Raw genomic sequence first — 15,375 nt, 5'->3', positions numbered from 1 at the left:
AGTTACAAATTTAAATTTTCTCCTATCTTGCTAGTATTTCAGTTGTTTATGGACTAACAAGCCCCCGTTGCATTTTAAGAGTGGGTATTTTAATTTGAGAATTTGTGGTTATGTCTGTATAACAAATTTCCTTGCAAATTTACATTAAAAATGTAATGATAAGTACATAATAAAGAAAGAAAAAATTATTAAAAGAAAAATTTACATAGAAATATTCAATTAATTGGTGAAATAAGTACATTGTTTTTTAAGTAGAACATTTAAAATCAATATTTGCTTATTATGTGGTCTTTAAAACGGACTATGAAGCTAAAAATACAAAATTACTGAAATATTAGCTTTGTTAGATATTTTACCCCAATTATACGCGATTATTATACCGCGTAAAAAATATTCATTCCGTATTTTTTCTGCAAATGGCGAAATTTCAAGTAAATGAAATAAAGAGGAAAATTGAAACTCTTTTTATTCGTCTTCTTTTTGCTTAAAAATTCTAATTCATGCTTTTTATGACTCAATAAAAAATATAGATTTTTTTGGATATAATTGGAAAAATTATAAAAATAATTCCACTTTTTAAATAGATTTTTCCAGAGAAATCTATATTGTTTGTGTGAGGCGTAAAACTATATGATTCCTCACTCAATTCCCTATCGGAAAAGCACTGCTGCATTTTCTATATAAATATAAAAATGATTGTATTCCTGCGTAAAAGGAATCATAATTTCCATTCATTTTGGGAGATGGAATTATTTATCGCTTGATGTGGTGCCAGGTGAATATCTATTTTGTATGTGGAATATATTTTTCACAGCTGGCAACTCGCTGTGGAATTTATTTTGACTTTTGTGGACTGGACAGATATTGGAAAATATTTGGGGAAAAATTTCGAAATATTGTCGACAGCGATGTCGACCGTATGTCGACAGATTATTCCCCATTTTCGACAATCTGCCCAGCGTGTGCCCAGTTTTCGCCCATTTCTTGACCTCGTTTTTCGACATTTTGTCCAATTTTTGACCAGAAATGTTTATTGGGTGAAGAGGAACAGAGGTTCAATTACATTTCAAATTCTCATAAGGAAGCCCATTTGAAGCTTTTCCTATTTACTTTAAATTGTCTACATTTCTATTGAATCGAAGTATTTTTCTAAGTTCGCTTTAACCTCAATAAATGCTTAAATATCTTTAAACTAATGATTATTTTAATTGTTCATGCAGAAATTTGTTTTTGTAAATTTGTTTGTAAATTCCTTCTGGGGACTTACGAAATGCTCGTAAATCGTATAACCCACTATAAAGTTCGTAAAAGTATGTACTTTTTACAAACATTGTTCGTTACTTGATCACTTGACAAGTTATTTTTTTCTTTTTCTAACGTTTGTTCGTAAATGTTCGTAAAGTGTTGTCATTTGTTCGCAAATTTTTGTCAGACAAACAAAAATGTACGAATAAATGTTTGTAATAGAAGTAAAAATGGTCGTTAACGATGCTGCACGAACAATGTGAAAAAGTTTTGTAATTTTTTGTGCGTTATACGATTTACGAGCATTTTGTAAGTTTCCAAGTGAGATTCACAAACATTTACGAACAATTTTACGAAACATTTTTTTCCTCTGCAGAGAATTTCTACTAGAAGCGACATTATAACGAAGAATACAGATTGGCTCTAAATCTGTAAAGAACAAACTTAGATTTTTATTATAATTGTGTTATATTTTAATGGGAACTCTTTGTACAATAAAAATAAACGTTAAGTTCAAAATATTGAATTTTTTCAGGACGAGGAGTTAAGAAAGATTTAAGAAAAAATACTCTTTCTCACTATTGAGAGGAAAACGTAACTTTCGAAGATCGTAGGAAATTATTTTTTCTTTCCGAGCCAATAATCACCCAAGATCATCGAAAGAGCCTTATATTTTTCGAAAAAATTGAATATATAGAAGCAAATGCGAAAAGCTCTGTGTCTGGAGTGTACAATATGATAGAGAAAACTCTAAACGGGCTCCCTGACGAGAATTTGGAGCGTAATTGAATTAGCTCTTCTGTTTTACGACGAGGAATGCTATTTGGCTAGGATGCGAGGAATTCAGATATTATTCCACATGCCCCATAAATACCTGGTATGGACAATGCGGGAATTGAAAATCACGGAGCTATTGGTCTTTTTCAGGGGCTTGGATAGCTCATCATCGGCACAGTGTGTAAGGCTGTTGCAGAATTTGGCGCGTGAGGGACGAACAATTGTATGCACAATTCACCAGCCATCAGCCACTATTTACAACACCTTTGACCATGTCTATATTATGGCTGAGGGTCAGTGTGTGTACCAGGGCAGTGCCGACAATACCGTGGCTTATCTCAGTTCACTTGGTCTATATTGTCCTCAGTACCACAGCCCTGCTGATTACAGTGAGTTCTACCAATTCAGCCTTTTCTCGATTCATTCTAATAATTCATCATTGTTTAGTCTTTAGTCAAATTATACTATTACTATAGGAGAGTTAAAAACATATAGAACAATCAAATTTAAATTTTCCATAAAATTTTCTTCTAAATACGTTCGTCTAAATACGTTAGCAAGGGTTTATAGCTAGACACACTTAAGATAATTTTGAATAAGTTACAAATCACCTTTGCCTCCAAGGTTTAAGCTGGAAAAACCTAATTTGTGGTAGTAGATAAACCGTTTGGAAAACTTAGGAATTGGATCTACCTTATAAGGAGATGTTGGGCTATTTTGAACTATGGGACTACATTGATATACGATTTTTCGCATATTTCTAAAGGATAGGGTAAGTATGCCAAATTTCGGCATAGTTGCATATAACCACCGAAGTCCTAAGTTTGAAATGCAATAATTATAATTCATATTGATATTTTTTGTTACTTCCTTTTCGGGAGGGTTGTGTGGAACCTTGAAAACTAGTTTATCATCTTTGTTTTCTATAAATCACTTCCTAAAATATTGAAAAATTTATAAAAATATGGTCAATGCTTTGGGTAGTATTCCGGCCACCTTTTTTCTGGCCATCTTTTGTAACGCAAGAAATAGAAAATTTAAAAAAGTCAAACGGAATGAGTTTAATATTTAGTTTAATACATTTATATGACCCACAAGCCCTGAGATCTTCCGTGTAATTTATCCTAAAGACTTGAAGAGTAACATCTCAAACTCTTCCAAGGCCTTTTCCACATCATCCTTTTTAATGAAGCGATGGTTTTTTTCTCTGGACATTGTAGAACTCAGAAATTAAAAAAAAGAAACACAAAATTAATAAGAAATTTAGGAAAGCAAAAGACGTTGCCGGAATAGGCAACACTACCTCACCGGAGAGACGCTCCAAAGTACCCGTCAAATAATATCTGCAGATATCTTTAAGATTTCTGTAGAGAAAATCTACACCTCTACAGAATATCTGCAGATAAATTCTGTAGATATTCTTACGAATTTTATTTGGGCTTGGGACAAAATTCGTCAGAATATTTCGGCAGATTTATGACGAATCTCTGATGAATTTCTGTAGATATTCTGTAGATTTTTTCTACATTCCAGACTTTCCAGACAAGATGTGTCAGAAGAGATGGAAAAATTTTTCAGTGAAGTTTGCAAAATTCTATAGAGTTATTCTTAGTGATATCACGGTGTTTATATAAAATAAAGAATTCTGCGACGCCGTGTTACAAGTAGAGAAAAGTGAAGTGAAAACTTTAAACAGAGTGTCGACCAAAATTTCGTGTTTTTGTATCATTCGATTGGTGATTTTTAAGAAATTAGTATTTTTGCTCGCAGTTTTTTTACTTATCTAAAATGTGTACTCGGTAATGCTTGTTAAGCAGAGCATACAATTTTCTTTATAACTTCTACAGTTTCTTCATAAATCAACAATATTTTTGTGAAGTAATGGAGGTTATGCAGATTTTCTAGGGAGAAATTCTGCCGAGAATCTGCAGATTTTCTCTGAATGTACTAGAATATACCGTTAAAATTCAAAAAACCTCAGAGTAAAATCGGCAGGTAGAGCAATGATTTGACGGGTATATACTTTTTTACGCGAAATGCAGGATCCAGCTGGGAAATTTTACCCGAAATTTTAAGATTGATTCATTATTACCATAAACAGAAACAATCTTTAATGAAAACTAATCAATTTTCATGGAAGGAAAACCTTTTGCACTTCACCACAAATCATAAGACTGCTAAAAACACAATCGATCTGTCACATTTTTTGTAAGACTCTTTCCACACTGAGTTTTTACAATGCAATTTAAAGTCAAATTATACCTAAAATTTAACGGTCTTTGTGTTAATACATTCTAAAATGAATAAGTATTTTAAACCAAAATGAATTCATTGACTATTCGAAGATTACATACATAATTTTAACTCTTTCGTCTCCTTTGGGACTCTGGGTACCCATGGAAAAAATAATTTTTTTGGACTATTTAGAATCGATAAAAATCCGATTCTTGTGGATGATTACAAACTATAAGGATGTCCAAATCTGGAATATTTTTTGCAGGATCCCAATTAACTCCTGAGCTTAGATATTTTTGGTCAAAAATCGTGAATTTTCGATTTTCTGCTTCCTTGGAGGTATTGTTACTTTTTTGATATTTCTAGACCCGAGTAAGGAAAAACCTTTCGGGGCCAAGAAGTATGATAACTAACAATAACAGATTGCATAAATTCGAAAATAATTGTTTTCTTAAATTTTCAAAAAACTTGTTCAAACTTTATGGGTACTCTCGTCCCCAAAAATCTAGAGGTCAAATGTAAGGTTATCCCGCCAATGCCCGCCATTTGCTTTTTGACACCAACCTTGTAAGAAAATTCCAAGCGGGAGCAACATTTTTGCCAATATGGCCGATAATTTTGACATTTGGCAGCGAGGGAGATTGCTTTCAAGGAAGTTTTTCCTATTCTTCCTGATTTTGGTGAATTCTGATTGTCCAGGAAGTGTCTTTTATGCTTTTGAGAAAGCTTAATGTGTCTACAATAACATCGTGTTGAGAGAAATGTGTTTTAAAGTGTTTTTGTGTGAAATATGTTGAGGAATCTGTTGGCAAGCAGGAACTTGGTGTCTTCTTGACCACTTCCTGGACATCCCACAAGATACTGGTCAATAATTCTTCTTGTTTTAGTGATCAACATTGTAAAGGAGTCATTTGACACGCAAAAATAATTCACAAAATTGATATTATTGGCTTTTGGGAAATTGAAGTTTGTCTCCTTTTCGTTCTTTTGGGGACGAGAGTACCCATGAGTTTTCCAATTTCCCAGAGGCGGAGAAAATTCTTTCTCTACAAAAGTATCATATTTGACCACAAAGACTTACAATAAAGTGAGTTTTACTGAAATTCGTTCGCTGGATATGTTGTGGTCCGGAAAGAGTTAATTAATTTATTTGCATGGCCGAAATTACACTCAAAGTGGCCGAAATTTGGCACACTTTCCCTACTGGGCCTTACAATTATTTTATTTAGTTCCACAATTTTTCTGTAAAAATTGCGAAAAATTTGTATATATCAATATAATAGCCCCTCAGTTCAAAGTAGCCCCATATCCCCCTATATGAAAATCTCAAAAACTTAAACTTAGTCTGCGCTATAAAATATTTTGATACCATTAATAACTTTGTTATAAGATAATTTCCATAATGAACAAAAATGATCACAATAGGATCTTGAAAATTCTTTTCTTTCGCCCGTAGTTATTGAAGTTGCGAACGGCGACTACGGCAACTTTACGTATACGTTAGCTAATGCGGCCTTGGACAATCGATGGCGTTCATCACAAATGTGTATTATGGATAGGGCTATATCGATTAAGACAAATCGATCTAGCTTTATCAGTGACAGCAGTAACAGCAGTTCAGAAAATGCCCCATCTACTACTTGCATCACCAGCAGCAGATACATTGAAACTCCTTCGGAATGGAGTCGTCTAAGGACTTTGATGCAGCGCTGCAAGTTGCAGTGCTTCAGAGATTGGGTAGGTTAAGAAAGCTCTAAGAATTTATGGTAATGGTATAAAACATTCTATTTAGATTGTTGACTTTGAACCTCAATTTCAAAACCACTCAAGTTGTACTCTTAGTCTCAATCTACTAAAATGCTCTTGACTCTTAGGCAATGTAATTCATTGGGCTGTTGGTTGGGTTTTAATTGAGTTTTCGCATAATCTCTGACAAAATGCATAAACATCACTATGAGTCAATTATTTTGTTTCTGTTAGGTTGGAGATTATTATATTTTGTGGGTATTTTTCATTTATATTAATGTCATGTAGTTTAGGTGATTATTATTTGTGTGCTCAAAATGTTTATTTTTTCTTATAATTTCAGACGGTGACTCATTTGAAAGTTCTGTGCCATGTACTATGTGCAATTCTCATTGGTTTGATCTATGGTGATTCTGGCCTGAATGCCACAAAGTCAATCAACAATGTGGGCTTCTTGATAATCGGTGTGGTTTATCTGTGGTATACAACAATGATGCCGGGTGTCCTGAGATGTAAGACCAAAAGAAATTATTCCAAATGAGAAAGAGTTGTAATTGCTTTTTTTTCTTTTTTTTCTATGCCAGTTCCATCGGAAATTGCCATTCTCAAGAAGGAAACTTTCAACGGTTGGTACAAGCTGCGAACCTACTATTTAGCCACAATTGCAGTAATGGCACCAATTCATGTAATTAATTTACTATTTCCTAAGCCATTAGCAATATTTGCAACTAATGAACATTTTTTTGCACCATTTCTTTTTCTTTTTTTTCTGTAGATAATGTTTGCCATTCTGTATTCTGTGATAGCTTTTCTTATTACTCAGCAGCCTCTTGAAACGATAAGATTGTTTAAATTTGTGCTTATTTATGCCATTACTACAATAACAGCAGATGGCTTTGGCATCTTCCTGGGCACAGTGGTTAATCCTGTGGTAAGCAAATTTAATTTATAAATCTTCATTAAATATATTTTTTTCATTAGTAAGGATTAGTTCAAGGGGCAGATAATACAGGCAGAAGTAGGAGAAAGTACTCTCCCTTCGAACGTTCATGCCTTCGAATAATGTGAATTTCTTTCATTTTTCTTACGGACTTAAACATAATTAACACATAATTATCAATAACTGATGATAAGCTTACTAATATATTTAATAGAAATGTGTAAGTCTCTTACAAAAAGTAAAAGAAAAAACACATTATTCGAAGGCATGAATGTTCGAAGGGAAAGTACATTCCCCTATTGTAGGGGAAGGCTTCCAGACTTCGCATATAGGGGAATGTACTTTCCCTTCGAACGTTCATGCCTTCGTATAATACGAATTTTCTCTTACTTTTCCTAAGAGACTTACACATTTTTATTAAATATTAGTTAGTTTATTATCAATTTATTGATAATTATGTGATAATTCTGTGCAAGTCTCTTAGGAAAGTAAAATAAATTCACATTATTCGAAGGCATGAACGTTCGAAAGGAGAGTACTTTCCCCTACTTTGGTTTCGAACACTTCATATATTTCCCGTAATTCTTTAATGATTTTGAGCTAAGTTTTTTTTCAAATAATGTGTGACTTAGCTATTAATTTATATTGCCACAGGTCAAATTCATTAAAGGACTATGAGGAAAAACGAAATGTTCGAAATCAGGGTGTGTACGAAGCGTGAAAGCCTTCACCTAAATATAAATTGCGAAAGTCAGATAAAAGTATCATAAGAAAGTTGATTAAATATTTTTCCCATAAATTGGTGTGCTCATAGGCCTAGGAGTTTAATTCTTTAAAAGTCTCTCGGCTAAAAGGCATAGAGGAAACTGGGGCACCATCAAACACGGGGTAGCACCAAACACTAATTTTTATTTCTTATCTTCTTGGACTATCTCAACCATTTCTTCAGTAGCCAAGTATCCCTATAGTGCCCATAAATTCCTATAGGTCTTGTCCCTAGAAGTCGAAAATCTGATTAAAAAATCACATCAGTGTTCGGTGCTACCCCGTGTTTGGTGGTGCCCCAGTTTCTCCTTTAGCTTTCTATTTGCACATTATATCGTTGATGTTCGAAAAATTCTAACAGGCTTTCGAATTCTTTGACTGAATTTTCGCAAAATTAAAAAAAAAATGTAATACCACAATAAAAAAGAGTTTGAAAAACTGTTTTTGAAAAAACAGATTTGCTCAGTGATTATGTGAAAAATTTCAATGGGACTTTTTGCTTTGCATCGAAATTTCGAAATTTGAACAGGAAATAATTTAGCCACAACGCGGATGCAATGAGAAGCAAAAATGTTTTTTTTTGGCTTTCGGAACCGATCTTCGAATATATTTTCTCTTGAGGAAACTCCGGCAGTTAACACTCGACCCCCTGGAGACAGTTGTTAATTTGATTATTTTTTTCTCTTCTTCAGAAATAACTTTTAATTGTAAAATTAACAATTTTTTATCGATAAATTTGTTATCATTTCTTGTACAGAAAAAAATATTTCGTAAAATTGTCCGTAAATTTCTATGAATTCCTATAGGGGACTACGAAATGTTCGCAAAACGTATAACTCACAAAAAAGTTGGTAAAAGTTTGTACTTTTTCACAAACATTGTTCGTAAGATGATAACTTAACGAGTGTTTTTTTGGTGTTTTACAAACATTTGTGCGTACATTTTAGTTTTACGAACAAATGATAAAATTTTACAAATATTTTTATGTGTGTTTACAAACATTTACGAACAAATGTTTGTAAAATAACAAAAAATGCTCGTTAAGTGGTCATATTGCGAACAATGTTTGTGAACAAGTACAAACATTTACGAACTTTTCGTGAGTTATACAATTTATGAGCAATGCATAAGTCCCCAGTAGAAATTCACAAACATTTACGAACACTTTTACAAAACATTTTTTTCTGTGTGTCAGAGTTCTAGCTCCACAGAAAAAAATATTTTGTAAAAATGTTCGTAAATGTTTGTAAATTCCTATGGGGGGTTACAAAATACTCGTGAATCGTATAACCCACAAACAAGTTCGTGAAAGTTTGTACTTTTTTCACAAACATTGTTCGTAATATGATCTCTTGACGAGCATTTTTTATACTTTTACAAACATTTGTTCGTAAATGTTCGTAAACATACAAAAAATGTTGGTAAAATTTTGTCATTTGTTCGTAAATGTTTGTTTTCCGGTCGAACATTTTACGAACATTTACGAACAAATTACATTATGAACATTTGTTGTGTGTTTATGAACATTTACGAACAAATGTTTGTAAAAGTACAAAAAATGTTCGTCAAATGATCATTTTACGAACAGTGTTTGTGAAAAAAGTACAAAATTTTACGAACTTGTTTGTGGGTAATACGATTCTCGAGCATTTTGTAACTCCCCCATAGGAATTGACAAACATTTACGAAGATTTTTACAAAATATTTTTTTGTGTGGGTTTTTTTGAAATAAAGCCTTAAGAACCTCTTTTAAAAATATTTCTTAATCGATTGAGGCCAATTGTGATTCATTTAAAAGGTAATAGTATCACAAATAAATTTGAATTGAACTTAAACGATTTAATGAACTAGAAGATTGGTTTAGTTTGATAAATCTTTTACTATAGGTTCGAAATTGTGAGCATATTAACAAGACTTTACATTTAGAATCTAAACAATATACGTAATACTTTTGACCCACTTATTCTTTGATGTGTCATAAATTTTTTTCTGGGTCGCAATTATAGACAATAATAATATAAAGTTATTTAAGTTAATGAGGTTCAAAATCTGAAGATCTTCACAAAAAGTCGTTTTGTTTCCTAAATAAAATTTACACTTAAATTATAGTTATAACTTTTTTATTAGTTCAATATTGCTTTTTAATAATTTTATTCTCTTCACTAATTACTTTTCTTGTTACTTCCTTTAGATATTCGTTACCTTGTCCGTTAATATTTCTGGTTATATTTTAGAGGTCATAAAAGCAGGCATGATATTTTGACCTTATAAAATTCTTTTGAAGAAATTTTCAAGGTTATTTGATGAAGCCTTTCTTGAACAAATGTGTATCAGGCTATTGGTAATAATTCAGAAATTCAGATAGTTTTTAGTCTATGATTTTCAGTTAAATAACTTTGAGCCTTGGTATCGCCAACCAGGGTCTAATGAAGCTAACGGTACGAAATTTGGGCGTTTTTTCCATTAGGACATTTATTTTAGATTATCATGTCAAATATACAATATATTTGTCAAAATGTTTTTTAAAAACGTTCTTTAAGAACATATTATTACATTCTAAAGTATCTTTTATTTATTTATTTTTTTTTTTAGAATGGAACATTCTTTGGAGCTGTTGGCACATGCTTCTTGCTGGTATTCTCAGGATTTTTGGTTCTTTTTAATCACATGCCCGAAGTGATGAGAATTCTATCGTATTTCTCATTCAAACGTTATTCTCTGGAAGGTCTTGTCTTGACCATTTATGACAATAATCGATCGAGCTTGTGGTGTCCAGACAGCGAAATGTACTGCCATTATCGCAATCCCATGTACCTCATCAATGAACTTGGCATGACGCCGAAGAATTTCAACTTTGACATCTCAATGATGATCATTCAGATGTGCGCCATCAAGACGCTGACGTACTTTACGCTAAAGCGTCGAATGACCAACTAGGACCATTTATTTCCGTAAACTATTTATGAGTATTTATAGAAGGGCACAGAAATTCGATTTAGGTTTCATTGAGTGCCCTTTCTAAATGTGGAATGTGTGATTTTTATTCCTTTTAGAAATATTTTAGTAAAATCTACTCGGTGGATTATTGTGAAGAATTTTTACCTTTTCTGAAGCATTTTTTTTAAATAAACAAAGGGTTGTACAAATTGTAAAAATGGATTTTAATATTGGTGATCGATTAAGTCCTCTATTTCACTGTTCACTTTGAAATCTACTGGTCAAACGGGTGAAGATAGCCACTTGAAGTTTTTTTATGCTATCTTCAGATGAAACAATTAGTCATTTGGCTTAATTTAACGGTGTTATCACACTTGCACATTAAAATTTTAATGTGATTCACATTAATTGTCACTTGTGAGCGTCCAAATATGTTATTTGTATCATTGAGTCACTTAATATTTGGAGTTTTTCTATTTATTGATAAACAAGTGAACTTGGCCTGCAAAAATAAGTTTAAACTTACCTAAAACATAAATATTTTTCACATTAAAAAACTAAAGAGAGAATCGCATTAATTTTTCGCATTAATGCTATAAATCAATTTATATCAAATTTTGCGGGTCAAGTCTACCTTTTTATCAACAAATAGATCAAATTTTGAATATAAAATAATTCAAACACACAAATTACACATTTGGACTCTCACCAGCGACAATTAATGTGAATCATATTAAAATTTTAATGTGCAAGTGTGATAACACGGTATCTCTCCTAGTTCTCATCAGGGAAGATTTCTAACAAAACGAGAACAGTTTTTTTTTTAATTCTGAGAAAGCACTACATTTTCGAGATCTTCAAGAACTAAGATAAATTTCCAATCTCAAACATACGTAAGGCTTCAGACCTAAGGCATGTCTATTTACTTTTTATTCCATAACATTTAAAAAATTAATTTTAAGGCCACCGGTGACCTATTTGTTCTCAAATTAAAGGGTTAAACAACTTTGTTCTTTCAAATAGTTAGTCCGAAACCAATTTTGGAGAGTGTAAAAGTCACGAATTTGATCATTTTGCAAAGTCAGTGTAGTCTCGCCACCCTTTTGCATCAAAGAAAGTGACTTTCAAATGTACTTTAATTTCAATTAACGTCACTATAGGTAGTGACTAGTTCAATGCTTTAGCAATGACTGATGTGAAAATTCAAGTGTGAATCAATATTCATGAGTGGCAGAGAGTCTTGATAGATGAAAATACGTTTCTGAGAAGAAGAACAATAAGAAAAGACAAAAAGCTACCATTGCATGAGCCAAAGAAGTTGAGTATGGCAATTTTTCTTCGTCTCCCGGTGAGCACAATGAAAACTTTAAAGCTGGTGAAAAGGTTCATGGTGTAGTGTATGGTTTGTGAGAGAAAAGAGGTTCAATTTCTCAAACCCGAATGTAATTTTGTACATCATTAAGTGCATTTAAGCAAGTGGGGAGTTGTAGAAACTTTGCCTTGGACGATGCGAGACAACCAATAAAATTTTATTGAATTACCCCTGATATCTTTGTGATATTTCACCTGCCAATTCCATGATCTGCACGACGACAGGCATAGGGGATGGTCATGTTTAAAATTCTATCCTCGCAGTCTTGTAGCTTAAATCCAAATTTATAGCATTTCTCCCTTAATGTCACACTGTTCCACTTTGTTTTCATTTTCCCACCCCAAAAGCTTCCCTTCTAAATTCATTTTCAATACATTCCCCCAGTCGATATGCTGCCATTCTTTCTGTCGTTCTTTTTTTACCATCTTCAACCTTCGTTACACTGTCTTTCTGCATTTTGTACAATTGTGCAAGTCTTTCTTTTTTTTCTGCCCCAAAGAGTTGCCTCTCGATGGTCAGTCACTTGAAAAGCAGCACATTCTGCAAGTTAAGGGGTCAACTAGAACCAGGGTGATTTATAGACTTCTACCAAAGCGAGAAGTTGCATTATGTGCAGTAAACAAGTGACTTCTTTCAGTGATTCTCTCTTTCATTTCACGAATTCAATTATTTTAAAAATAAACTGTTTTAATTTAAATAAGTTTCTGGGAATGCTAAATTCTAGTAAGATTTAATTTAATTTAATAAAATATATAGATAAATAGATTAATATATTTTATTTAATAAAATTTAATTTAAGCTTTAAAACATTTTAAAACTAATTTTAGTGAAAAAAGACGATAAATAGCTTTGCCAAGTTTCCAAACAACCTTGAAATGAGAGTGACAAAGGAAATCAATTAGTATTGAAAATATCGTTGTTCAAACTTGGAACATCAATGCTTATAAGCAGACTGTCCAAAATTATGAGCCTTTACCCTATGGCTTAAAAAATTATTAAACCATTGAGAAATCAAGCTTCGAAATGAACGTCTACCTTCTACTAAAATTCTAAAATGTAACACTCTACAGTGCATTTGACGTGTTTCTCCGTCGTATTAATACAAAATCAACGTACGTGTTCTTATAAGAATATATCAATAGCATTTTATTTTTTTTATTGTTTTTATCATCCCAGCAGATATTTTTCTCTTAATAATTCGACCCATTTAAATTTAAATAGTTTACTATACTGTTTTGTTTTGTAGTGGAAAATCGTTGTCATACGATTTTCCATAGATTTAGTGACAATGTTCAGAAAAGTGATTTTAAAAATTTGAGTTTAGAAAATTTAGATTTTAGAAAGCACAAAAAAAAATTGAGCTGTAAACCCCCTGATACAGGAAGAAATTCGCTAGAAAAGGAACTTGGAAATCGAGGAGTCAGTAGTGGACACATCTGTTTCGTTTATTCCGGCGGAAAGTACTAAATAAACGAAAGGTATTGGAAGCCAGAGAGACAGTGCAACAAAAAGAAGCTGATAGGACAAAAGAAAGAAAGTCAGGGATGCAGAAAAAATGGGCAACGGTGTAGGACACAGGAAGCAAGAGACTGAAAGTGAGTTGGTTCATGGGATATGTGCCTACCTCACAGGGACACAAGTTGGACAGTTTTCCTCTTGCTCAGTGAATTTTTCCAGGAGGGACAAATAACAAATTTAATGGTGCACAACTTTGGGTGAGTTTTAACGAGATAATGTTTTATTGTCACACGTTGTATGGGCCCCAAAGTGTTGGGAAGTTGAAATAAAACACACCCATTCTGCTAAAGATGTTGAACCAAAGCCTAGGATATGGCTTAAAAGGTTGATAGCTAGCCAAAATAGGATTTTGCGAATATAAATTTCAATTTTGAAATATTTTAGTTGTATGCAGTATTACGGAAATATAAAAAAAATGTGAATTAATTGTGTTAATAGTAAATTATATGTTTAATTATAATTTAAATGTGAAGTAAAATAAGGAGAAAAATCGTTGTAATATTCTCTACATCTATATAAGCATTCTTTGTACCAAAATGAAAATACACAAACTACACAGGAATCACTGATTTGGGTGATGATTAAGTTACGACAATCTCTGATTCAAGCGACGATTTGTTTAATTTGTCACCAATTTTACTAAATTGTCACAAAGCTTAGTGAAAAATTTACAACATTTCTTTATAAAATATTGATAAAATCATGAGCTATGCGTTAATTAAATTTTTGCATGATTTTTTAGCATAGAACGTTTTATTTGGTTTATTTTGGTTTATTTCCGATCAAATTGATTCACATTTATAAATAAAGTCCGAACTAGAAAATTGGTTAAGAAATGTGAATGTTAGAATATTTTTGACATTAGTAATATACCTACACACAAATAAAAAAGAAAAATAGAGAAAAAAGGGATCAATTACGATTACTTGACCAATTCATTACCTATTGGGACTGACACAGCCGAGTTCGAAATTTCAATACCTTTCCAAACAATCCAAATTTAACCAAATCAGTTAAAAATGAGTCTTTCCAAGCGATTGACTTTTGACATTCAATCATTTGTACACTGAGAGAAATCTGGAAAAGTTAAAATAACATTCCGGAAATGTTTATTTTACCTTGCAGTATTGATCCAAAATCGGTGTAAATATTATGCTTTTTAGGTGTTTTAGGGGTTAAAGTTACACTTTTTAATATTCATTTTACCCTTAAAAAGGTGTAAAATTAACATTAAAAAATGTAACTTTAACCCCTAAAACACCTAAAAACTGTTAAAGTTATGAGGAAAAAAAGTTAATCGCACCCTCGTTTTTTATTTAGTGTAATAGCGAATTTTCTGGTAATAATAAAATAAAAAACAATAAAGAAAATCTTTGATAAAGCTTAAATAAATTTTGACACAGATCGAAAAAACATGGTTTTGGAAGGCTTGGATGAGAGTTGGGGGAAAAGGAAAAAACGTCTGGAGATATTTTTTTTATTGAGGGTTACCGAAGACCGAAATTTGATATCTTTTACCGTTTAAGCTCCAGAGCGGTGACAAGTTGGGAAAAGGTGGATAATATAACTGATTTCTCTTTGAATTCGAACAGTAACTCAGGAAATTATATAAGTTTAATCTGTATAGGGTAATACGGGCTTCAAATCTAAGGTTTAACCATCTAGCTGAACTCCTCTAATTCCTAATCAGGCATGGTTTTTTAGGGAATTGTTGTTTAGGATTAAATATTAAGGGCAAAAGATCCATTAGATCTTGAAAAATCAATAAAATTGTATGTTATTTAGATTTTTGAGACCTTCGGGAACTGGGCTAAACCTCCAGTCTGAAGCCGGCATAAGA

General features: G+C 32.3%; 1 protein-coding gene across 2 annotated transcripts in view; it reads left to right on the top strand.

Moving 5' to 3' along the window:
* LOC129807626 (ATP-binding cassette sub-family G member 1) overlaps positions 1–10,863 on the top strand; it is a 33,659-nt gene extending 22,796 nt beyond the window's left edge. For both annotated transcript variants that reach the window (XM_055857014.1, XM_055857015.1), the window contains exons 6-11: positions 2,173–2,411; positions 5,714–5,994; positions 6,347–6,515; positions 6,588–6,688; positions 6,779–6,934; positions 10,301–10,863. In XM_055857014.1, the coding sequence (XP_055712989.1) occupies positions 2,173–2,411; positions 5,714–5,994; positions 6,347–6,515; positions 6,588–6,688; positions 6,779–6,934; positions 10,301–10,645 (1,291 nt within the window). In that variant the 3' untranslated portion in view covers positions 10,646–10,863. The remainder of the gene's footprint in view (positions 1–2,172; positions 2,412–5,713; positions 5,995–6,346; positions 6,516–6,587; positions 6,689–6,778; positions 6,935–10,300) is intronic.
* Positions 10,864–15,375: the final 4,512 nt, after the last annotated feature.

The sequence above is a fragment of the Phlebotomus papatasi genome, chromosome 3, assembly GCF_024763615.1.
Source record: "Phlebotomus papatasi isolate M1 chromosome 3, Ppap_2.1, whole genome shotgun sequence".
In the NCBI taxonomy this organism is placed as follows: domain Eukaryota; kingdom Metazoa; phylum Arthropoda; class Insecta; order Diptera; family Psychodidae; genus Phlebotomus; species Phlebotomus papatasi.
The sequence above is the reverse complement of the archived record's forward strand: the minus strand, read 5'-3'. Positions and strand labels throughout refer to the sequence as shown.